The 25071-nt window shown below is 39.7% G+C and overlaps 1 protein-coding gene across 5 annotated transcripts in view; it reads left to right on the forward strand.

Annotated features, from left to right (window-relative positions):
* The window catches only part of DENND5A (DENN domain containing 5A), a 70508-nt gene extending 47579 nt beyond the window's left edge, over window positions 1-22929 (forward strand). For 2 of the 5 annotated variants that reach the window (XM_027884523.1, XM_027884524.1), the window contains 13 exons: window positions 1511-1663; window positions 2482-2586; window positions 4842-4926; window positions 6274-6358; window positions 7350-7478; window positions 10561-10682; window positions 12583-12728; window positions 13280-13398; window positions 14571-14752; window positions 15598-15680; window positions 16977-17100; window positions 17907-18075; window positions 18813-22929. In XM_027884523.1, coding sequence (XP_027740324.1) covers window positions 1511-1663; window positions 2482-2586; window positions 4842-4926; window positions 6274-6358; window positions 7350-7478; window positions 10561-10682; window positions 12583-12728; window positions 13280-13398; window positions 14571-14752; window positions 15598-15680; window positions 16977-17100; window positions 17907-18075; window positions 18813-18996 — 1686 coding nt within the window. In that variant the 3' untranslated portion in view covers window positions 18997-22929. Of the gene's footprint in view, window positions 1-1510; window positions 1664-2481; window positions 2587-4841; window positions 4927-6273; window positions 6359-7349; window positions 7479-10560; window positions 10683-12582; window positions 12729-13279; window positions 13399-14570; window positions 14753-15597; window positions 15681-16976; window positions 17101-17906; window positions 18076-18812 lie in introns of those variants that run through there. The other 3 variants (XM_027884525.1, XM_027884526.1, XM_027884527.1) reach the window with 2 other exon arrangements.
* Window positions 22930-25071: the final 2142 nt, after the last annotated feature.

The following is a 25071-nucleotide window of genomic DNA, read 5'->3' on the forward strand; positions in this document are numbered from 1 at the left end:
CTATCCACTATGCTTGAACCCCCTTCTTCTTCCACCTGTTTCTGCTTTATCCCTATGAAGATTTTTGCATGGTGGTGAGAAATTCATGAAGAGATAATTCATTTAGAAATTCTGCAAGGAGTAGAAACTTTGTCAAGCGGATTTATGATGGAAGGAGATTGAATATTCTGATGGGTCTTTGCCATCCCACTGCCCATGTCTATTATAGCACATTTCAGTTTTAACTAATGAGACTATGATATTTCAACAAGTGAATAGTCCAAAAGAGGAGCTTATGGTCAAAATACAGCAGCTTTTCTCATAATTAAGGGGTTTGAGTTAATAAGATTCTGAAGTGTAAGTTTATAAGCACTTAACAAGCTTGGCATTAGTTTGTAGACATACTTCATGAGTTTATATTTGATAATATGTTAGTCTGAAGTTAATATTCATGTGTATACTAATACAGTAAATACAAAAAGTAATTATGAAGTAGACACGTTCTGGCTACATTCTGGAGGTACTAGCTACTAGCAATTACATACTAGTTTCTGTATGTATGAAACTAATAATAATGCAAATAATAGTCCAAATAATCCCTGTCACTTAAGGGAGTTGTATGATGATGAAAATTCTTGAAGATAGACTTGGCTTTTTCACCATGGGAATGCAGCTCTAGTGAATGTAGTGACCCTGCTGTTAGCAGAGAGAGAAATTGCCAGGGAAGGTGAGAGGGAGAGACAGCTAGGGACTAACTTGGGAGTTCCTAATCTCAACCAAGACTGTACATAGGTGCCTAAGAGAATATTAGTAATTTTTGAGCTAGTCTATGGTAGGAAAAAAGATGAAAAGATATAAAAGGGCTGAGCAGAACTGATTCCCCTCGTCATTTTTCTGTCCAATTTGCTGTATGATCAATGTGTTGTGACTGGAAGACTGTTCTTTGAGTTGGTGAGAGCTTTGCTGACCAGCATGAAATTGTGTACAATTTGGGACAATGTGGCTCACTGGGAAACACAAGAGGTGCACTCCAGAGCGGGTTTGGTTTAATGCAGATCCCCTTCTGGCAGAACAGTGTCTCACAGGAATGACATACCCCTGCTACTTGGAGGCACTTGTGCACTTACCCACCCTGGGAGGAGAGGGACATAGCATCCTGCTCCTGGTGAGTACATCCAGCACTCACCAGGCTTCCAAACCATTCAAAGCCTGTGTATGGATACCCAGCTTGTCAACGTGAGACCTGCTGTCCCCTTTGTTGGGGTTCCTCTGTGGAGGCTGATGTGCCCATTTGCAAGTCCCTTTTCAGAAAAACAGAAGAGGTGGTAAAGTGATCAACTCTAGTGCTGTTCTGGCTTGAAAACCAGGGATAAAAGAAGTAGAGCACTGCACAAGTGCTGGAAATGTATTTCTGCCAGTTATTCTGCCAGATCTTTATCATGTGCTTCCTTGTTGGTTATTTAAAATGTGCAAGGGATCTTGGAGGTTCCTGTGGAAAGAATTAACTCTCTTTTACTTTGTCCTTTTTCAGACCAAGAGGATGTTGGTTGAGAAAATGGGTCGAGAAGCCGTGGAGCTGGGTCATGGTGAAGTGAATATCACAGGTGTGGAAGAGAATACCCTGATAGCCAGTCTGTGTGACCTCCTAGAAAGGATATGGAGCCATGGTCTGCAAGTCAAACAGGTGAGAAACAAATGTTCTTGTACTTTGCAGAGCACACATTTCTAGAGTTGTGTTATGCTCTTCCTCTCTGCTTTCAGAGGATACCTTTTGTATGTATTAGATGTATTAAAATACTTGTGTTCCCCCTCAGTCTTTTTTATGTCGGTTCCTGCCCCCCTGTCTGTCTCCACATTTTGTTCTGGGGTATGTGCAAGTGTACATGTAGATGTGTTTCACAGATGACTTCTGGGAAGACTCGCTGTTTAACCTGGGGGTTATCTTTGGTTTGGTGGGGTTTTTAATTATTTCTGTGTTCATAATGCTTTTATTAATGAAGTTGCATAGGTTGCAAGGCAGCTTATGCTAAAGGTGCTGTCAGTGGGATGTGGTGTGGGGAAATTGTTTTCATGAAGGATAATTGAGTTCTTCAGAGTAAAAATCTTGCTATTTTGGTTCTTCCTGAATAATGTAGGAGTACTCAAATGATGTTTACAAGATCACTAGCTAGAGGTGTTGAGGTTTTGTATGAAATTAATAATTGTTTGCTGTGCTCTTCTGTTTAAAGTCATGTATGGGTCTAGATGGAGTTTGGAAGGCCTTTATTAACTTTCCTTCTCCTTGGTACAAAGGAGTAGCAAGGGCAGAGAGGATTATAACTTTCTTTTTTTTTTAAATATGCAGAATAAATGTATGTAATCCAGACAACTGTAATCCAGTATCTCTGTTCCCAGCAACCCGAGCGCCAGTGTTTAAATCTGCTCTCCTTCAAACTATATAACAGTTCTCTATGTGAAGATTTATGATGTGATTCTCTCCCTTCCCTCTTGTATATCACTTAGGATAGAAGCTGTACTGCTTTCGTCTTAGAAGACAGAGCATCAGTATACTCTGCTTCAACTCAGATTTGGGCTTTTCAGACCACCAGACGGCCAACCCTTCATAAGGTTAATGCTTTGGATTGATTGCAGATGTTGGCAAACAGTGCTGAATGGTGGAATAAATAGAGTGGTGGAATAAAATAGAGGCCTGATGGAGGAAGTGCAGTGTATCTCATAGTATGATCCAGAGTTTAAAAGAAAATAAATAAAAAAATAAAAGCACCACCAGTTCTCTGTGTGCTCTGGCCTTTATGAAATATGCAACAGCCTGCTGTTTCATACATCGATTTTATTTTAATTTTCAATAATGAGCCAAGGAAGACTCTTCTTTCTCAACTGACCATAGTAATGAGGATGGCTTTCCTTCCACCAATCCCTGCTTTTACCTCTTCCCTGCTGATGAACCCTGATAGTCCTACATTAGCTGCCTACCGATTCTTCCACGTGCAGAGGGAATCCACGCCTTCCGTTGTCCTGAGCAATGTAGGGGAGTCAGATATAGGATCTAATGACTAAAGTAGTCTGGACTTTCCGAAGGCCTTGGTTATTCCCTTGCCCATTCTCTGTCCCACCGCTTCCCTTAGGCTGTCTTCCTTTCCCTGATAGATCCAGCTTGCATCATCATTGCTATTTGGTGAAGTTAAAGGAGAGTGACTCGATGGTGAAGGAAGCGGGCAGACATACACTGCATGAGTTCTTACATTCATCATGGTTGTTGACATCGATTTGCTGCAGGATCCTTTGTTGCTGCTTTGTGTGATCTGTTGCAGTTCTCCCTGCCATGGCAGCTGGTTGCTGAACACTGGACTGCGTGTGTGTGCATGTGTGTGTTTATTGAGAGAGACGCCGTTTTGGATGCAGCTCTTCACTGGTTGATGTTTTTCATGCTCTCTTTTTTATGTGTTTGTAAGACCTTCAGTTTTGGCTTTCCATGTTGGATCTGTCAGGTACACACAAGACGCAATGAGCTTCTTGGGATTTTTTTGTATCTTCACCACTGAATGCATATTTTTAATAGATTTCTCTCAACACAGATGTCACAGACACTCTAGGATTTAATCTTCTGTAGGCATGCAAATTCTGGAGTAATCCCTTGTGGTCAGTAGTTCTCTGTGTCAGCTGTAGGGAGCTATAGGATGGAAGTGGTTAGAGATTTTTAAATATAGTTTCAAAAAATAAAGAGGAACCATCATTACTGCACCTCTGTGAAGGCGTTTAGATGATTTGAGAAGAAATTGATAGTGCAGAATTGACAGCTCTTACTTTACATGGTTTCTTTCTGCACAAAGTTGTAAATAAAAATATGGCCTTATGATTGCTGTTCTGAAATGCAGAATTGCTAAATCTTTACGGGGATTTCAGGTTAATACAATAATTTAGGAAGGTTACAAGTAATACTAATTAACTTCCTCTGTAAGTAATTCCAATTAACATGCTGCAAAACCCCTGTTCACTTAGTGCTGCCTTTCTGCAGCTTTGCAAGCTTTTGGTTTGTCATGCAGAATATTTTAGGATGAACCCAAGAATCTTTATAGTTTCCCAGAGAAAGATTTTCTCACACTCTACTTTAAGCCACCAGAGGTTTAAGAAAACAACAGAACACACTTTTTAACATAATTAGATGGATTTATCTTTTATTTTCATACCAAATTCCAACTTTTATTGCAGAACTGGGGTATTTTTGCTGATAAGCTTTCATTGCTCTGCTTGTGTTTTGGGATGTCTTACTGTGTTTGTGATTATCCAGGTCCTTTGCCTGATGAAAGGGGATCTTTTGAGGTTCTAAAAATTGGCAGCATGTATCTGTATCCCTGAATGACCCTGAAGGGAGCAGGTGCACATGACTTGGCCTGGGTGTAAGATGTTTTGCTCAGGCTGGCTCCATGTCTCTTGTCATTTCAGTGCTGGAGAGGCAGGGAGGGAAAGACAAGATAGTGCAGGTTATAGGATTTAAAACTCTACTTGCACATAGTGTTTTACAAGCCTTTGAATGTTTTCTTGTCATGGTAATGAACTATGAGGAAAGAAGTTCAATTGGCTTTTTGCTGTCACCAGAATCATTAGATCCCAATAGGTTGACTCTTGCTTTTCTTTTTCAACCTCTTTACAGCTCCCAAGCGCCTCCAGCTTGTGTCTCATTTTTTATTTTTACCAATGAGTTTGTAGGAAGAAACATATTTAAAGCGAGTTTTTGTCATGGCTGATAAATTTCAATGATGACTTAAACTTTTTTTTTTTTTTTCCTAAATTCAGCTTATTTCAGCTGATTTCAGCTTATTTCAGCTGATTTCCTTAACTAATATTTTTTTTTTTAATTTTAGGGAAAGTCAGCTCTGTGGTCTCATCTGTTACATTACCTAGAAAACAGGCAGAGAAGAACCACATCAGGCAGCTTCAGTACCTCAGGTAAGATTGGCATCTGCTGGAAGAAGATGATAAAAGGCTGTGAGTAGAAGCTACCTGCACATTTGCACCATGCAGAGTTTGTTTCCTGGGAAATACCCTTCACTCAATAGAACTGAATCAAGTGTTCTGTCTGCTACAGGATTCATATGGGCCTGGTGTATTGTCTCAGAATATTTTGTGAAAATAAACTGGTTTGTTCTGAGCCCACTTGTTTGGGTCTGGTACCTGACTGCCATGGCAGTCAGAGACCAGAAATAGCTGATGCTTCACAGATAGGCTTTGAAACGGATTGTTCCAATGTACCACCCCCCATGTGACACACAGTCACTGCATGACTGGCAAAGCAAATGATGTCATGGATGGGGGTGGAAAATGAGTATAAGCACATAAAACTGTGCTGTACATCCCGAAGTTTTACATCCTTGCTTGAAAAACAACTGAACAGTAGCCTTGTTTTATAAGCAAAAGACATTTAAAGAAACAAACAACCTGAAGAAACATACTTTAGTTTTTATTACATCAAGTGTTGCAGTATAATCTGTTTCTGGAGTTATTAATGTAATTTTTAAACATTACTTCTTTTGTCAGGTGGGGGCATAGAATATAAATTTGGAGAGAACAATGGGTTTGGGGGAGGCAGTGGGTGCCTTTTATTTTTTATTTGAAGTTGCTGTAGGCAAAGAGCTGATCATTATTAACATGCACAAGATCCTGAAAGCAGTCAAACCCAAAGATTTGGGAAGTATTAAGGTCTCCTGAATGTTACTGGATTCATAGTGGTTTTTCATATGAGAATGAAGTTACAATCACTTTTATGCTTTCTAGCTTGGGATTGATGGCAGGGGCTGTATTTAATATGCATCTTGATTCTAGAGTGGAATTTGAAAGGTAAGACTAATAATGTTGCCTGAAAACCCCACAATGTGCAATTTGAAAAGTAGTGGTGTTACAGGAGTGCAAATTAATAGATCAGTAAGCACATGATGTGTGGTGTACTGAGTAAAACATGTTAAACACCGTTTTCTGGTGTCAGCAGTGCCAGTTATATACTACACAGGAATAAAATAGGGTAGCCTTTAGAAAATAACACTTGATTATTATATTTGATGTCATACCACTTTCAGCTGAAGCTAAGCTCATTAATGTGTTTATGCTCATTGTGTGCTGATCGGCATAACCATCTGTGTAGCGTATTAGATTTTCATGTCATTTGGAGTGGAAATATGCCATAGTGTCTTCACAGAGTCACCAATAATACAAGAGTGCAAATAGGGGTTAAAATCAGAATTAAAAAAGGAGGTGAATTAAATGGATTTCTACTAACAAATTCCGTTCTTCTGAATCTAGGAATACTTCTTGATTCAGAAAGGCGAAAGTCTGATACCAGTCCAGCCATGTCACCTCTTAGAATCTCTCTCATCCAGGATATGAGGTGAGTTTAAACTATTAAAACCAACCCAGAAACCCCGTGAGATTTGCCCACTTGTTTGTTTGTCTGCTGTGCACCACACAGAAAAGCCTGTGTTTTGTGCAGCCAGGAGGGAGATGTGGGGAAGGAACCTGCTGAACTATTTTAAGGTAGATTGTACAGCTCTTTCATTGACCTTTACAGAAACATGTTTCACATTGAGATTATTTTGTATTGTCACAGCTATCAGCTTATGGAAACGCCATGACACAGTTTTCATATTTTTAAAGTGTTCTGTATTGGTTTGTTTCCACAGAGATAGAGGTGCAGTGTGTGTGTTTTCCTACTCATTGCCAAGTTGGTAGTTCTGAGCCCATTCTTGCTTCTCAATGAAGAAAGCAGTTTAGAGAACTTGTTTGGTCTAAAGAAGGGGTTTATCTAACATTGAGTACTGTAGTCTGAATAAAACTATAAGTACTGCCCGATACCTTCTTTTCAGTACATCCAAAAACCAATATGCAGAACTTCTAAATTAACCTTGGAAGGATTTTTCTTTCCTCCTTTCTCCTTACAAACATTTATTTTTTCCAGGGGGAGGAGGAGTGAGTTGAGGATTTGCTTGCCCTCTTAAAATATACCATTTGTGTCTGGTATGCAAGAAAAGCTACTACTGAGCATGCAAAGCCAGTATTTAATTTTCCAAAGCACTCAGCCATAAATATTGCAGTGATAAGGTCCAGAATGATTCTTAAATCATGTGAGACAATGGGCCTGGTTTAGAATTTTGTAAATAGGGCACTGCATTGCAGATATTTCTGTTTCAGGCTCTTTCTCTTTTTGAGCTAGATATGCAAGGATTTTCGATTGTACTAAATATTAAGGCGATTATGTTTCTTTTTCCAATAACTTACCTGATATTTTATGTTCTTTGCAAAACTTCTTCAGTCTTGGTGCAAAAGAACTGTCACATTTTGACAATACCTGGCAGTGTCTTTTTTTTTTTTTTTTCCCCTAGGCATATCCAGAACATCAGTGAGATCAAAACAGATGTTGGCAAGGCCAGAGCCTGGGTTCGTCTCTCTATGGAAAAGAAGTTGCTCTCTAGGCATCTGAAACAGCTGCTTTCAGATCATGAACTCACAAAGTAAGATGGTTTATCTTGGGCAAAGGTTTTAAAAAAAATTTAAATCTGTTTAGTTGTTTGACTTCAAAAACCCAGATGTGCCAATTCTCCCATCTGCTTAGCAGTGTGCAGGAGGCACAGAACAAACCAGCCTTAAGTGTGTCTCCTTATCAGTGTATGAGCTGTTTGGGAATTCGGATTCAATACTGGGGTTTTTCACATAATTTTTTGCGTTTATAGCCTGCCTAAGAACATAAAGTGAATTTCTTTCATAGTAGTGAAATATCTGCTATTATGACCCAATTTTTTTTTTATTATTTCTCCCAAACATTTCAAAATATGTGACTTTTAATATGAAGTCATAAAAAACAAATATTAAAAGACCCAACCACTGAGTCCCAGAACACTATTTGAAGAGTACTGTGAGAAGAAAATGAGATGAGTCTATGACATATGAGGGAGAGGAGGATGTGATTGAAAACTGAAGATTCTACTTCAGGTTTAAACTGTGTCAAAAGTACTCTGTGCCAGGGCTTTTCATAAGTGATTATGTTCAAGGGCAAAAGGAGAAATCCTCAGCACAAGGACCCATATACTTGGTGATGTCCAGAGCATTATGTTACCTTTGTAAACATAAATAATTATTTTGTTAATAGTTGCACAGATCAAAGTACAGGCCACATGTAATACTTGTTGTTTTAGGAGCAAAAATTTGGTGTTAATTTAGTATAACCTATGCAGGAAAAAAGTGTTACTGATAAGGTTGGATATACTGTTTAGTGTGGGGAAATTAAAGCCATAGTAATTGTCATTAGCTTTAATTGAAGACTTCTCTTTGGAGACAGTGTAACCTGTGCTGTCTGCTCTTCCTTTCCTCTCCTTCCACTTGCCACCTTCCGAGGAATTTTTTTCCCTCCCCCATTCCCCCTGAACTCCAACTGCTAATTATTTGACATTTGCCTTGTATTGTTTTATGCTGGACTTTCTGATGGAAGTTGTGGCCTTCCTTCAGTGAACAAGGAAAAGCTGAAGGGCAGAGCGAGGACAGCTGATAAGTCTACCTGTATCTCTAAATTAAGGTTAAGCTTCTCTCCAGGGAAGTCAACAGTTCAGATGATGTTATATTTGGCAGTGATTCTCCCACGCAGAGCAAGTGCTGTGAGAGAACTTTCCACGCACCACCACACTCCGTGCCTTTCCTCACAAAAAGAAAATTAAAACCCCAACTTCCTTAACACTGGCCAGTGTTCTGTTCGTCTATGAGGCAGATTCTGATTCTCTAGAACAGAGCAAGACAGCAACAAAAATAGGTTTAAAATGAAAGTGACAAGCAAAGGAGCAAACTTGCACAGAAATGACATCAATTCCTTGTAATCCTGTGTGCTTTGTGCATATTTAGATATCCTACTTAAAGACAGCTGTTCTAGGCAGCATGGTTTTAAAGTGTGTTCCACTTGGTTTTAGAGGAAGCAGTGCCAAGTTCAGCGAGGTACTAAAAGCAATTGTGCAACTTCTGCCATTTCACAGTTAGCAGGGTTGTGTGGTGTTCTTTTTTGAAGCCACTGTTTGATATTTTAATTGACCTATCCTCTTAACTTGACATTTCCTTAAAATTATAAGGAAACTGTAATGTGTTTGGTTTCTTGCTAATCTGCAAAGGGACTAGAGTTAGGAAAGAAGAGGAAATCACGCAGCTTCACTGAAAGGAGACCTGTGTGTGCACAAGGAAACTGAGAAACCTTACCTTTGAAGAGACAGCCTGTCAAACACGTGGTTCAGATTGTTCAAATTAAACATGGACATGGACACCTGTGAGACCTTTTGTGGGTTTGATACTCTTGTGGCTACAGGCAGGTTTTGTTGATTTAAGGCTCAGTATCTTTATTTCCGTTGAACATTTCCTGTCGGTCTCCAGTGTTAGGTTTGTTATGTAGATGAGAACATATCTGTATGTTGGTCATCATTGATTTGTTTTGCAAGTTTCTATCTTGGGGGTAAATTGATGACTTTTTTGTAAATTGATACTGAAATTGAGGGGAGTTGTCAGGATGCCCTCCTGGCAGAAGCCACCACCTATCCATGGCTGTCGGCATTTCTAATACCTAATTCCTGCATTTGTGATGGTTTGGCATCAGTTGGATTTTGATACATTTTGGCATGCTCTTCTTTTACGATTATTCACTAACACTGGTATTACTTATTGGTTAGATAATTAACAAAAATAGTGGTGATTGCTGCGTACAAGTGAGTAACTTCAGGAGTATTTTCCAGCCGAAATTTGCACTTGGAAGCTTCTCATCTGCAAGTCTTGCAGTGTTAAATTCTCTCATGTGTTTGAGTAATTTCAAAAAGTATGTAAGATTGCTTTAGTTTACAGTGCGTTGTTCTGCATAGGCATTGGTGTCTCCACTAGTAAGGAAAGACCACTGAGGTACATCTTTTGATGTTTCCACTTACCACAAGTTGCAGTTCTGCGTGGCATTGCAGTCCTAGCAGAGTTTACAACCCAGTGAAGGGAACAACAGGACTTTAGGCCACCTTTGCATGCTTATCATGTTGGTTATGTCAGGAGCTGTGTGCTGTCAACACTTACGCTGTTCTCTGGCTTAATGTGTGGGTTGTTGTAGGCCCTATAACCAAATACAAGCAGATAGTCCCAGTGTTTGCCCTGATGTCCTTTAAAAGGTATCTCCTAACTGCTGGAGAAGTTTCCCATGGCACCCTCTGCTTGGAAGTAACTCAGGATGACTCTCTTCAGTTCTGTCATTTAAAATTGCCAAAAGAAGTCAGATTTTTTTTTTTCCAAGAAAGTACGAAATTCAGTTTTCCATCTTGGGGTGTTGTTGTGTGGGGCAAGACCCTCAGACCAAACCTTGCTTTCAGGAAGTGGAAGATATGTGAGGTATTGGACTGATGTACTTAGGAGACTTCAGACTTGCAGAGGTTCAACATATCTTGGCACATTAAACACTCTCGACTCTACCAGTATCATTTGTAGTTGCTTGCCCATTATTCATAGCGTGCCTAATAAATATGCACAGTATAAAGGATTTCACTGAAAGCATCTTGTTACTGTGACAGATTATGTGTTTTGCTTTGTCAGAAAACTCTACAAGCGTTACGCGTTCCTCCGCTGTGATGATGAGAAAGAACAATTCTTGTATCATCTCCTGTCATTCAATGCTGTTGATTACTTTTGCTTTACCAACGTTTTCACAACAATCTGTAAGTATTTGCTTTCCCTGGAACTCTGATTTCCTGATTTGGTGGAAATTCTGAGCAGCTCTCAGCAACATACCTTAATGTAATTGTTTTCCTTTTTTTCTGGGATCCTTCTGCATGCTGTATTGCTATTTCTGGGATCCACTGTGGTGGGCAGGAGGATCTCTCTGTGTCATCAAAGGCTTTTGTTTCTAACTTAGTAAAATCCTTTTAATTGGGGGAGAGTTCTCAATAGAAAATTTTGTGGTGGGCTTGTTTGCATGATACTAAACCGGAACGCTATGGATTGTTCACCTTCAAGGTAAGAATATTAACACGTTCTAGAAATTAAAAGAAAAACAAACTTTCCTTGTTTCATGTTCAGCCTATTTTGCTGGATGCCTGTCTCTGAGTTTGGGAAAACAATGAAATTCCCGCTGAGGGCTGCATCAGACCTCCTCAACACATTGAAGCCCTCCTTTTCTTTTTAATTCTGTTTTTTAAAAAGATGCCCCGGAGAAGCTTTTGAACTGTTGTTAATGCTTAAATGTGTTACAGAGTTCTCAAATGATTTGTGTGCTGTGACTGCTGCCACAGGACACGACTAGCAAGGCAAAATAAGGAAAGACTTGAGCAAGGCTTATGAAATTGGGGGAGGGTGTGTGTGAAAGGGCCCCTGTGGATCCGTGGTAGGAGCTGCCCTTGGTGGTACGTTGTGATCCATTTTTGTGCACGTGAAAGACAGAACAAACAGACGTCTAAGCAAAACAGCTCTTGGTCTTGTGGGCAGGTTCTGGATAATGCTAAAATCCGTCCAGCTGGATGCAATTAAATCGTCACTTACTTTTAAGGCTATCAGCACAGAAAATAAAAAGGGAAACATTTTAATTCATTCTTAAATGCTGCAAGCATTGAGCTTTTAAGAAAATCCAACTACCAAATGCTTTTTTTGAGGGCACTGACAGCTGAGGAGACATTGAGGAAGAAATGTATTAAACGCCTCAGCTGAAAAGCCCTGACTGTAATCCGTTTATGCACTATAAAAGGAGGGCAGATAGCCAAGAAACACAGTGACCATTCAGAGAATTGGATTTTGTTGTAAGAGGCTGGTTAACAGAGGGCTGTGCAGGAGATGCTGGGTGACGGAAGAGCTCGTGCCTCCTGAGTCAGAGAAGGGGCTGCAGCTCAGGTGAAACTCTATTGAGTTAGTCACAGGTAAAACAGAGGACCAGAAGGCATTTGAGCACATGTGTGGTGCTATTTAGAACAGAAAAAAGTTGTTTGTTCTTTTTAGAAATCAAGAAGTCTTAAAGTTAGCAGAGCTAAGAGCGACGTGGTACAGAGAAACTGGCAGCATTATCGAGTCTTTTGACTGAACTTGCTCAGCCACAGCAGTGGTTGCTGCTGCAGTCCAGGCCTGCAGGCAAAGGCTTCAGTAACTGAGTGTGATTTGGGGTAGTTGTGCCCTGGGCCTGTGTCCACAGAGAAACAGGCAGGTAGGAGTTGAGCATGGAACAGCATGCTGAGCCACAGTGCAGTCCTGCATACAGGAACACTGTGCCTTTACTTCCTTGTCTCTAAGCTGAGGACAAGTAACCATCTTTATGGCACATTTTGAGGCTGGTAAATGAAAAATGATTATACCCATAGGAAGGCATGATTCCATCCATATTTCTTTTTTCACTTGACACAGTTTTGCAGTCAGCTCTGCTTCTTAGTGACTGCTGTATATGTGTACACCTCCCCATTGTCCATCGGTGCTTAGTATGCAAGTGTTAGCATGATTAGATAGCAGCTCTGATGGTTTTTTTTGGTGTCATGGTACTGCAGTGTTGTTTTGTGACTTAGGTTTTGCCCCTCTATTCACTAAAGAGGTTAGATAACTGTCCTTCTTCATTTTTGTTATTTCTTCTTGTGTTTGCAGTGATACCATACCATATATTAATTGTTCCTAGCAAGAAACTTGGTGGCTCAATGTTCACAGCCAATCCTTGGATCTGTATCTCGGGAGAACTGGGTGAGACAGGAGTCCTGCAGATTCCCAGGAACATATTAGAAATGACTTTTGAGGTTTGTATTACTTGTTACACAGAAAATTATTTGGATATTTTGTTTGTTCAGTTTTAAATTCTCCTCTTGCTGCACCACCTTGCCATACATTTCATATCTTTAGTCTGTGTGGTTAGTCACAGGTACTTCCTGTGCCTGTACACAGCAAATTTAATCTATCTTTAATAACCAAGGATGGACAAGATGGTCTTTATATTACAGTTTTGTGCTGTGATGGTGGAAGGTGTCATATCCTCTTCTGTTGGAAACAAAGAAGTGATTCTGCTCTGATTTTTGCGTGTGTGTTATGCAATTTGGGTAAAATTTAATTGAAAAATCTAGTTCAGCTGATGTTCTCTCTGCTGATCAAAATAATATTTAACAAAACAAAGGAAACAAACAAGAACAAGTAAAGCAGCCTACCAGTAAAAAGCCCAGGACCAGTCAAAGCAGTGAGAAATGGGAAACCACATTTCTGATTTTCTGTCTAGAGCACATTCTCTAATAGTTTACTCCTCCAGCATCCTGCTTTCTCTCAGTTTACTCTGACAAACTCTTTGTTTAATTTGCAGTGCCAGAACCTGGGAAAACTGACCACAGTGCAAATAGGACACGATAATTCGGGGCTCTATGCCAAGTGGCTCGTGGAATATGTTATGGTCAGAAATGAAATAACAGGGCATACTTACAAGTAAGTATCATCCTGACATTTCATGTTGGGTAAGTAGAATTTCTGCAGGGAGCTGGCACAGTAGGGCTTGTTTGAGCAGAAAGGTCTGATCTCCTGGGACTCTGTGTCTACAGCTGCTGCTACCTGAAGGCATAGAAAGATCATTTGGCTTCTGGCATTAAACAAGTCATGGTTCTTAGAAAATTAAACAGGGTTTTCAGTTTGCAGATGCTCCTGACTACCCTCAGACTGTTGGTGGAGAAGATGAGTTGACTATTGCGCATCTTAAAAATAATCTGCCTTGAGCCCAGGGAAGAAATAGCACGTCAGAGCTTGCTGCTTTCCAAATATAGGTGGCATTTTATATTAAGACCAAGTACTTTAAGTGTTATAGAGGCACCTTTGGGCACAAGCTGGAACACAAGGGTTTATGAGTGTTAGAAATCTGTGTTTGCATAGTGAAAGTAAAAGAATAAGATTTACAGTGAGAATTATATTTATTTGTGTTGGTACAGCGTAGTCTGGTACCCTGTACTTTGTTCAGAGAAACTGTCAGGCTCATGTTGATGACAAATTGGTGGGTAAGTCCACTCAGTTCTCCATGCCAGATCATTTGTAATTAAATGAAGAGGAAAGATTCTATGTTTGGATGCTGTTCAGTTTTCCGATTAAGCTCATTAAACTGACATCAACACTGGTTCAGAGAAAGAGATAATGAGTAAGCGATCACATGTGCTTTCTAGTGCTTCATTTAATATCCCAATTCAATAGAAGTATTGGTGGGGTTTTTGGCATTGAAGTATATGTTTGGGTTGTGGGTTTTTTTGTAGCTGGCCTGCTGTGTAGTGTTTGCAATGAAAGCATAGGTGTATCTCATAGTGGGTCTTCTCCTCCTACCTCTTTTTCCTCTGCAGTCCTCAAATCATGTGCTACATGTGGGACACAAGCAAAATCTGCCCCTGTTAGCTTTGCAGATCATCTAGTGCAACATTTAGCACAAACTTGGAATTGAAAGACTATTTTACTTTTGCTGCCTGTGCTGGAAGAAGCCAAACCTGAGGCTTTGTTGCTAGATAAATGAAGTATTTCTAGTATCTGTACTAGCAGGATTCGGGTTTTAGGCCACTGCAGTTGAAAGTCTTTGGCACGAAATTGAATCTGGGTTGATCCATGTATCTCCTTGATTTTCTGAGGTTTCCCTGTGGAAGGTGGCTTGGAAAGGGAATGGACGATGGCAGCTTAGAGAGGATCCTGGTGGGAGAGCTGCTGACGTCGCACACGGAGGCGGATGAGCGGCAGTGCCGAACCCCTCCCCTGCAGCAGTCACCAAGCATGATCAGAAGATTTGTCACTATATCGCCCAACAATAAGCCAAGTGAGTGCTGGGGTTGTCCTGTCTTGGACTGGGCTGCATCATCAGTGAGGGCAGCTGCTTGCAAACAGAGCTGTAGGTTTTCTTACCTTTTGGAACTGTAGCTTGGAGAGGACCTGTGAAACTCACTTAGCCCGACCCCCTGCTCGAAATCCAGCTAACTTCCAAATTACAATCCTGAGCACTCACTGTAGGAAGATGTCTCTCTACTCCTGGTCCAATGCTCAGCTGCCCTTCTGGTGTTTTCTGTGTTCTTGTCTTTCATTTGTGGAATGAATGCTATGGAGGAAGGTAGAAATTTGCTACCCTCTCTCTGTCTATGCTTCATGAATGGAAAAGCTTGCCAATGTTTTCTCTTCATGGACTTTAGTTTGTGTGTGTGTTTGTTTTCTATTAAACTCACTCTTCTGGAGTGGTCTCGTTCTTGGTAAATTAGGTGGTTACTTTGCTCCCAAGCATCCTTGGGTTTACAGCAAAACTAGCACAGGAAGTATTTCCAGGATGCCCAGATTTGCTGGTCCTAATCAAATCACAACTCCTTTTCTTAGCTTTAGGTCCTGGTCTGACAATTCACTTAATATGTAAAACCAGTTTCCACCTGTTGTGTTGAAGCACCACAGTGTTAACTTCAATATAAAACCAAACCGTCTCCATTTCTACCCCTTCAGCTGTAAATAAAAATAGAGTTGGGTTTCCATTACGCCCAGTCCTGCAATGTTTCACTAACAGCCTAAGTTATACTGGTTCATGTTCCTCTGCTCTGTTTTATGGTAGCCCTTATCCCTCACACACACATACAATTTCTGAAGCTATAAAAAGGTGACAGGATGTATTTTTGTGTTTTGCAGAGTTAAATACTGGTCAGATACAAGAAGCTATTGGTGAAGCTGTTAATGGGATTGTCAAGCATTTCCACAAGCCAGAGAAGGAGGTGAGGAGTTGTTTGTGTAATGACACCCCTGTTGAAAAACTCTTATTAATAAGCATAGGAGAATATATAACAGAAATAACTAAACTGAGTGAACAGTCATCTGTCTGAAAATTCCCTAAGTGGAGGTAAAAAAATGGGATACTGAGACTACACTGCTGAAACAGTACAGCCTCAAATACCTCTGTTTTGCTGTGATCTGGAGCATTCTGTTAAATTAAATGTTAACATTCTGGTATTGGAAATTGTGTTATTAGTCAAATTCTACCACAGATTCTACCCATACCACTGTCAAGAATATGGCCTCCTGTTTAGTTTGTTCTAAATTAACTGACATTTTACATCTGCATTGAGTTCTGAGTAGGTTTTTAATGTCTGGTTTGTGTTATCTTGGCTATTTAAAATGTTAAAACCCACAGACTAATTTAAAAAAAAAAAAAAAAAAAAAAAAAAAAAAAAAAAAAAAAAAAAAAAAAAAAAAAAAAGAAGAAAAGAAACAAAAAAGACCTCCCTGCAAACACCCACACCTCCCCAGGAAAGTGAAGCAGAAGTGCTCTTGAACCCACTGGTACATTTGTACATCACACATGCAATTGGTTGACAGAGCAGTGATTTCCTGAAACAAACCTAATCAGAATGTGTCTGTCAAACCATCACAGTCAATCCAGCCCTTGTGAGCCAGAATGAGCAGTGCTGGCTCTCTAATGGGTGGCTCTTGAAAGTCACTAATTTTTTACAAATAGGTCCTCCCATTCCTACTGCACTCATCTTCCAAGTTCAGTATAAATGTGATAAATGATCACATTGACATAATAATCTCAAGTGATCATGGACTGGTTTTGAAAAATAGAATTTACCTTTGTGTTCTAAAGAAGAATTTAATTTTTTTCAGAGCACTGAATGCTGTTTTTATTGGTAAGCAAACAATCGGGGTACCTGCTACAGTGGATCTGTGATCTTTATTACTTAAGGAAGAAAATACTTTCTTAATGTCCTGTACTGTGGTCGTTATTATAGGTAGAACCTGCTCATTATCTTTGCCTTTTTGAGGCTTCATTGGATGATGATCACTAGGCCTGACACTGCTTTCTTCAGCCTCATTCTGAGAGAAATCAATGCATTTTTGAGTGCTCAGAACTTATGAGAACTGGGCCATCCTGTGTGGGGTCACTGTTTGACAACAGACTGTAACTTTAGGCATCTGTTTATTTAAAAACTTCATAGGTGCATGAGACACTTGTGTCCCAGACTTCCAAACCGAGGTACTAAGTGTGTGTGCTTTCTGTGTGTGCTTGGCAGAGGGGCAGTCTGACGCTGCTGCTGTGTGGAGAAAGTGGACTTGTGTCAGCTCTTGAACAGGTTTTTCAGCATGGATTTAAATCACCAAGACTCTTCAAAAACGTCTTTATTTGGGATTTTTTAGGTAAGTGGGAGGAAGACATACCAGAGCCTGTTTGTATCTTTGAAATACATCCGTGTTCCTTATCATCGCTGCTGTGTCTCAGCTGGTGTGAACAGCACAGTTCTTGGAGGCATCTCAGCAGCTGAATTGCCATGAGAGCTCTTACCTCCTCATACTGTGGAGAGAAAAAGCCTCTGTCTTCTGCCAAAGCTGAGACTGTACTTAATGTAGTAAATGGGCTTTTTCCTTCTAGCAGAAGAGTGTAAAACAAACTTACTGAGAAAGAGATATAAATAAATAGATGAATTGATATATGGTAACCTTTTTCTTAAATGAGCATAGTGAAAGCAATAAATCACACTTCTAAGAAGTTGAATTGCCTTATAAAGCACAACAGATGGATCTAGTGCTGTTGATACTTACTGGACATTGTAAAGGGGTTGTAAGGGGTTGTGAGCATACATTTTTTACATAGTGATTTAGGTCCTTTGACGCTGTATAAATCAACTGAGTTCACAAACACTTTTTGGAAAAGAAATTATTTTGAGTAGTGTTTCTTCTGTGTTTTGAGTAGGTACCTTGACATCACTGTTCTCCTTATATGATCATTTTACTGTGGCACTCAAAATTCAGTAGCTACATGGACCTTTTCAGCACTGTTTAGAAGGAGGGAAGTGAGGGAACACAGGACTGAATCAAACAGGAAAAAAACAATGCCTACATGTAGTCATTCAGGATATTCATGGATGAGCTTTGAATCTAGGCCTTTCAACTTTCTCTCCTGTATGCACTCTTGAAACTTCTTTATCTCCCACCATTCTTTTAAGAAAAAGCACAAACATACTATGAGACCCTTGAGCAGAATGAGATGGTCCCAGAAGAGAACTGGCAGACAAGGGCCAGGAATTTCTGTCGCTTCATCACTGCTATCAACAACACCCCAAGAAACATTGGGAAGGATGGCAAGTTTCAGATGCTGGTGTGTCTTGGAGCCAGGTATAAAGAAACTTCTTTATTATTATTATTATTGCTGTTGTTATTATTGATATTTTAATAAGATTAAAAGGATGCTGCATATTAGTAAGATAAAGCCACCCAACTGATGGGTTGGACAGTTTGACTACTGCTTGTATACCAGACTTTGATGTAACTGGGGAAGCATCAAGTGAATCCTGCCCTGACTGAGTTCTTAGGCACATGAAGCGTGAGAAATCTGAGACAGGAAACTGCATAGCCCGAAAAGCTGAGCAGCTGAACCAAGAGGGAAAGGCAACAGGCTGGTGTGAATAGTCTCCCTCTCATGTACAGGTAGCAAGGTTGGAAGATAGAATCAGAACACCATCCATCGGGGGGCCTCTCCAGTTAATGGTTGGGTGAATTCCCCACTTTCTGCCTACTTGTAGGAGGTGGGTAGGAAAGGAGCTGGGACCATCTAGAAACCTCTTGACATAAAGACAATGGAACAGAATGGTGACTTTGGGCCTGCTTGGGATTTCTGGGTCTCTTGGGAACCCTGTCTGGATGTGAGGGGTGGGAAACCTAGAAACATGTCTATCTGCTCCCTACTTAAACAGGATCCACAGGCAGTACTTCCTCTTCCCTGTCTTATAAAAATAAGTGGAAAAGGTGGTAGGTCTGCTTAGAAGGCAAAGAATAAAAATCATGTCCTTGCAGATGCGAAATTAACTTGGCTTTTTTTATTATTTCCAAACTGCAAATTGCCACCTTGTCAGAGACCACCTTTTGCACCATTGGATTGCCCTGCTTGCAGACTGCCCAATTACAGCACAGATGTATGAAGAGATAGCACTGATCAAGGATCACACGCTGGTGAATTCTTTGATTCGAGTGCTGCAGACCTTGCAGGAGTTCAACATCACGCTGGAGGCATCTCTCGTCAAAGGAATCGACATTTGACCTCTTGCCCCACAGGAAAAACTGTCTTTACAAAAACAAAAAAAGCAACAAGGAGTGAATCTCGTTAGTATGCAAAAGTTCTGTCTTGCCAGTACATTGTATCGTGAACTTGTTCATGGCCCAAAAATGCAACTTTGACTTTTCTTGAAGGAAACTCCAAAAATAGTACAGGCAAATGGATAAAAGCTGTAAACTCAATGTAAAAAAGAGGATTTTGGTATAAATCTATTTTAGAGTTTATTTGCTGATTTGCTTTTTACACACTTTCATGTGAAAGAGATAGAGATGAGTATTGTGCAGCTTATTTTAAAGCTGCAGTATTTCCTTGCCATAGAAAATGTGCAGTGAGCCTTTCAGCATTCTGTGAACTTGCCTTCAGATATGCTGTATGTCATAGACCCCAATGTATACACTCCATTTCCGCTGAGAAGGTCATTCTATAGTTTTTAAACTAATATTTTATATATTAACATTATTACCAATGTTTGATTTTTAACGTATTGGGTCATGTTCTGCTGCAAGGGAACTACAAATCTGATGTGTGCTTTTTTTTTAAATAGCTCCAAAGCACTGATTAGTCAGCAATTATTTTTTTCCTTTATTTTTGTTGTCAGTATTATTTTTAGTGAAATTCAGGAGACTGAACCGTGAAATGTCCAGAGATCAAAGTAATATTTTTCATATTGGTACGTAATTGCACAGAAGAAATTAAGTCTGTTTTTTAACTGATGTTTTTATTTATTTAACCTATCATTATGTTTTGTAAGTTTGTCTTTAAAAAAAAAAATCTATGATACAACTGGCTAAATTATGTTGCAATTCAGATTTTACAGTGTAGCCCACTTAAATGAAAAACCTGAAATAATTGTTCATAACACAAAAATATTTCCACTTAAACCAGCCTTTTGAAGTTTGGTATATGGTTGCTGCTGGTAATTCTCTTAACTGCTAATAAAGAGGGACACGAGTTTCCCAAATACCAGATGACTAAATAAATATGTTTATGCCCCCCTCCCGAAATAATAATGGTATACCTTACTAACAAATTTAAGGATTCCTTAATGTTTCTGAAAAGACAGTGAGTATTAAGGCTTTTTCTTTTCTTTTCGAATGCATATGTCTTAGATCCTGTTGTCACAGTCTGCTTCATTTGGGATGCTTTGTTTTTAGCAGAGAAAGCTTTACTCCATTTCTACTATAAAACACAAACATTTTGAAAGCTTAATTTATTGGAGATCTGGAACTTGGCAACTGCCTAAAGGCATCTCTGTTCATTTGAATCCTCTGATAAAAATCTCTTTGAAATGAATATGTGACTTAAGAACAGGCTGATTTATCAGCATCACAAATTACTGTACAGAAGTTCAGGGCTGTGTATTTAAGAGGTCTCCACTGTATAAACTTATCTCAGTATTGTCTCTCTTTTGAGAAGCAGAGTCCAAGTTTTTTTTGTTCATACAATGTTGTAGCACTTTTTCTTTACCTACAGCTTAGTCACATCTTGTGATAGTTTTACTTCCATAATTTATGAGTATAGCACATGTATTAAATTTTGACTGTTTTTACTTTTGTCCTATTTATTTCATTATTAAATGGAGAAGTTCCTTTGTCACTACTTATCAGAGCAAGATTCTTCTTTGATTTCACAGTAGCATTAGGAAGATGTGAGGGCAGTGTCCAAGCCACTCCTCACATGGGGTGGGTGTGAAATGTTTCAGTCTGGAGCTTACAGGAGCAGTTCACAGAGGTATTTTGTGTGTGCAGGTATGGTTTTGTTGTTGTGTTTTTTTTTTTTTTTTTTTTTTTCTCCAGCTTTGGAAGGGCAAAAATAAAACTGTTGTACTTCGTTCTAAGAATTTAATGTATTCAACTTACTATGTTGGGATAATCTTTATACACTTGACCACATTGCTTCTTGATGCATTCATAATAGCAAAAAAAAAAAAAAATTTTACAGTGCTTTCAGCTCTCTAAGGCCTGTGCATTTCACAGGGAATTTATCTACCTAAGAAAGGAGGGTTCCATATCTTGACCTTAGCAGATTAGTTGATTCTGTTAAAACCTTTTATCTCAGAGTGTTAAATATGGATTAATTTTATCTTGCATGAGGTAATTACCCTGAATTAAGGTTCTTTTCTTTTTTTTTTTTTCCCTCTTTACACAAGTTCCCCTGGTGTGACATGATACCATTGGTTAAATGGCTGTTTTGATGCGGATCTTTCTGGCCTCATTATGAAAGTTGGCGATGCCTGGATGGATAGAGGCTGGGGTTTGCTGGTTGCCGAGCATTGGGAACCCAGTGGGTGGCTGATGAGGGTGGAGCTGTCCATCAGTGACAGCACCCTGTGTACTGGCTGTCCAGGTGCAAAAGGAAGTCGCAGAGGTCATCTTCCCAGCTCCTCAGTTACTTTATTTTCACAGGAAAAGCCACTTAGATGTAGACTCCTCCTCCTTCTTTCACGGGGGGCCTATTCTTGATCCTGTTAGGATTCAAAGCACTTTTTGCTAAGGACTTGCAAGCCTGGAAGGATTTGCTCCACTCAAGCAGCAATAGAAGGTTCTAAAATGCAGCAGAAAAAAAGCTGGTTTGGTTAGATCCATAAGCAACCAAGGAGGGCTGAGATATTAAATACAGCTGTGTGGTAGCCTGTGCTAGGGTTTTGGGAAGAGATTTGGCTGGCTTGTCTAAGAATGGTCCAGTCTGTAGTAGCAGCTGTAATCTGTGCCTCTCTTCAGTGTTTGCCACAAACCAACCTACTTCTTTCGTGGGTGTTCCTGGTGTGAATCCCACAGAGTAGGATCCAGCATTCGCTCTTTCCGTGCAATTCTCCTGAACTAGATGACTGTGTAAGAACAAATGGTGTCGTCAGCACCTTTTTAACTAGAGCTTTATAAAATTCATCTCCCTTTGCTCAGAATAATGCAGTTGTAATGTTTTTCTCCCTGTTTCTGAAATAAGGGGGCAGGTTTGGTAGGGGCAGGTTAATGTGGCTATGCTGTTCTGTTGTTTGGTAGGGATTTTTTGGTGATAGTTAATGGGGAAAGATTTATTTATTTTTTTTTTTTAACAGCACACATGCATTCTGTAGAAAGAAATACAGTGGTGAAAAATAAGCAGTTCATAATGCAGTAAATACATAGTGCTACATTGGCCAAACATGTTTACAGGCTGATACTTGATTTGAGGGGAAAAAAATAGGCTATTGCCTATCAGTTATTTATGCTTCTTTGATTAATGCTGTCAGAGTTCATACAGTGATACTTTATACAGAAAAGAAAATGCTAATTAATAAAAACTTGATTTCAATGTAATGAAATACTATGATGATAAGTTTATACAAAAAAAGCCTTTACCTGCCATAAACTTTAACATCTGACGTTCTGTAGCTGAAAGCATATTCATGAACTGAAGACTCTTCCACAACTTTTTCCATTACAAAAGAGTATTTTTCAAATCGGACCTACTAGCTGAATGATCCATATTTTTTATGTGTTTTGAATTCATGAATATGTTAAGATTTCTGCAGTGGAACTATTCAGAGTTAACTTTTTCTGTATATTGTCAAATGATCTTTGTCCATAGTGCAAGATACTATAGGATACTTGAAAATACTTGAAGATATTGTACACGTACTTCACATCTTTGTAGTTCTTTATTTTATACCTAGAGATTGGCTGTTAAACTAAGATAAAGCATCAGTACCTTATAAACTATATATTTTAGTACATGGGGAAATCACTGGCTTGGTTTTTTTAAGGGCCGCGTTGAAGTTTACATTATAATGACAAAACCAGGTACTGTTTTCCTTTTTTATTTTTCCTGTGCCATTTCAATCCATTGGACATTAAATGTGAATTGGATATACAAAGCAGTTTTACAGGTGTAGCTGATTTGCTGAATTGCAATAAAAATTATCTTCTAACATGAAAAAATAGCATTAATGTGCTATTTCCAAAAGCCTCTTATAATTTGGCTAGTCATCTTTTGTTCTTTGCCTGACTGCAGGTATGTATGACATTTTAGTGTCTCATTTCAGTTTTGTGTCTGATCTGTTCAGCTAAATGCCTGCCTCTCAGCACCAGTGTAGCCTTCTCCCAAGCAGTTGCTGTGGATCAGACTGCCATCAGTGCAAGAGATGCCTGCTCAGTAGTCAGGGAATGGGGAGAACAGGAGGGCAGAGTGACTACTGCAGATCTTGGAAGGTGTCTGTGAGTACACACACGTGGATGTGCTGCCATTCACTGTCTCAAACTGTATGAGGTCATCACTGAATATTTTATACCATCAAGGAGAACACAGAACAGAAGAAGTTTGGTCATTAATGTGGAGGTATCTGTTCCTTCGCCTCTCATGCACACCCTGGTCTGTGGTGGAGGCTTTTTTAAGCAAAGCAAAATAGCAAATGATAATATGTCCCTTTGGGAAACCACACCAGTCCAGAACTGGTGGTGATTCTGCACTGCACTCATCTGATGGTGTCGTCCTGTGGGCTCACTGGGGAGATGCTGAGAGGGTGAACTCAGCCTGACCTGTGCTCTGGTGCGGTGGTGCCTGTGGCCTGATCCTTAGACAGGTTTGGGTGGTGCAGTCGTGAACTCAGCACCTGCTGCCAGGTGTGCTGAGCCTTTGTGAGGTGCCAAACCTGCCACCTGGAAACTGAGACCATTTTAATTCCCTGGGCTTTTTAGACCTGCTGCTCTTAGTTCCTCTGCAGGGCACTACAGGGATGGACATGGGTGAGGCCTGGATGGAGCTGAGAGGTAAGTACAGCTTTGGAAGCACGTTCACTTCATCAAGATAGCCTCGGATATTTCAGATTTCCTCGAAGGGAAAGGACCAAAAAGAACAGTGGGCTCAGTGTGTTGTGCAGCTGCTGGGGGCACAGCCAGTGATTGCTGACTAACTGGTCCAGACACAAGTTTAGAAGTGTTACCATTTGTTGTAGTGATGACTTGGAAAGTTCTCACAAAGAAATACAAATGTCTAAAAGTTAGTGAAACGTCTCCTTTTCCCCCCTACTAATTAAAGATTTATATGCTTTAATAGAACTTACTGCATTCAGTTCTGCAATAAAGAGGAACCTTTCTTCATTTCAGTGACAGTGGCATTTTAAGATGCAAAGTCTACAACGTTTAAAATATCACTGGTGGATCTGATGTTTGGTTTGGGAAAGTTTTCTACATGTGACATAAAAAGACTTAGACAAGGAGTATAAATTATGTGAGAGGGTTTTTTATGCTCTTTGTGACCAGAGAAACCTCAAATTTCCTCTTTCCCTGAGATAAGCCCTTTGCAGGTTCTGCTTCCAAGGAAAGTCACTGTTAAAATGCAAAACTGAATGCTGATTACTGAAGATGTCATTTTACACAGAATTCAGCAACCTATTTGGTAGCTTGGAAAACTCTTGGACGGGAAATATTAAGTGCAAAAGTCTGAGCAATTCATTTCAAAAGAAAACAATTGTTCAAAACCCATCATACACCTGGAGTTGAGTAAGACTTGAAGCTACAGCTCTGAAAAGCTTTGGAATAATTAAATACTTGGATATATTTCCTCACTTGTCTGTTCCTTTCTTTTTTTTTTTTTTTTGTTTTGGCACCTCCCCCCATGCCCTTCCCAGCTGTTTTCAACTTCTGTCACAAGCACTCATTAAGCTCACTCAGTCATGTTAAATTTTGGGTCAATATGATGCACTGGAAGTCTGCTGGGCTGAGCAGCTATTGCTCACTAAAGTGCAAAGGAAATGGCAATCTAGTGGTCTTCAGACAATGTTTGCTCATCATCAAATAAGAAAATATAGAATGGATTATGAAGCATAAAACAGTTTATAGTCCAAATTTTCAGAGAATAATAATCCTCTTTACTCAGGGCAACAGGTGTACAATTTGTGGAGCAGTTTTTACATCCAGCTGCTCTATGGCAGCTTAGTCTCCATCTCTCAGTGTGAGGCAACTTACAAGTGATACTCAAAGTGGAAGGCGGGGGATTTGGGAATTGGGAACTTACCTGTAAGGAAAGGTTCCTTTGGAGCAGCAGTCGGTGTTCCTGGCAGGGCTGTGCTCCTGTTGATACAA

Source organism: Empidonax traillii, unplaced genomic scaffold (genome assembly GCF_003031625.1).
Source record: "Empidonax traillii isolate 1590-97213 ecotype Southwest subspecies unplaced genomic scaffold, ASM303162v1 scaffold148:size1803964, whole genome shotgun sequence".
Taxonomy (NCBI): domain Eukaryota; kingdom Metazoa; phylum Chordata; class Aves; order Passeriformes; family Tyrannidae; genus Empidonax; species Empidonax traillii.